The 240-nt window shown below is 61.2% G+C and overlaps 1 protein-coding gene across 1 annotated transcript in view; it reads right to left on the reverse strand.

The window, feature by feature from the left end:
- Positions 1–7: 7 nt before the first annotated feature.
- The window catches only part of ZNF469 (zinc finger protein 469), a gene marked incomplete at both ends in the record, with an annotated part of 11,996 nt that continues 11,763 nt past the window's right edge, over positions 8–240 (reverse strand). The window contains one exon of the mRNA XM_010151172.1: positions 8–233. Within this exon, the coding sequence (XP_010149474.1) occupies positions 8–233 (226 nt within the window). The remainder of the gene's footprint in view (positions 234–240) is intronic.

Here is a 240-nt window from a genome sequence, read left to right on the forward strand (position 1 = left end):
GCAAGGAGCTGCGTGGGGACGGCGCCGGCCCCTTGGCCAACACTTGGTGGAGGCTCTTCCCCAGAATGGCCTTCCTGCGTTTCATGTCCCCGTTGGCATGACGGAGCTCCACCTTCTTCTGGTTGTAAGTGTCCAGGACCATCTTTTTCAGTTGGGTGCCCGTTTTGGGTTTGGGTACCAGTCTGTTACACTGCGTCTCCCTCCTCCCGGGGGCGAGGGCAGAAGCTTCGGCGCTGCTCC

The sequence above is a fragment of the Eurypyga helias genome, unplaced genomic scaffold (genome assembly GCF_000690775.1).
Source record: "Eurypyga helias isolate BGI_N326 unplaced genomic scaffold, ASM69077v1 scaffold37314, whole genome shotgun sequence".
In the NCBI taxonomy this organism is placed as follows: domain Eukaryota; kingdom Metazoa; phylum Chordata; class Aves; order Eurypygiformes; family Eurypygidae; genus Eurypyga; species Eurypyga helias.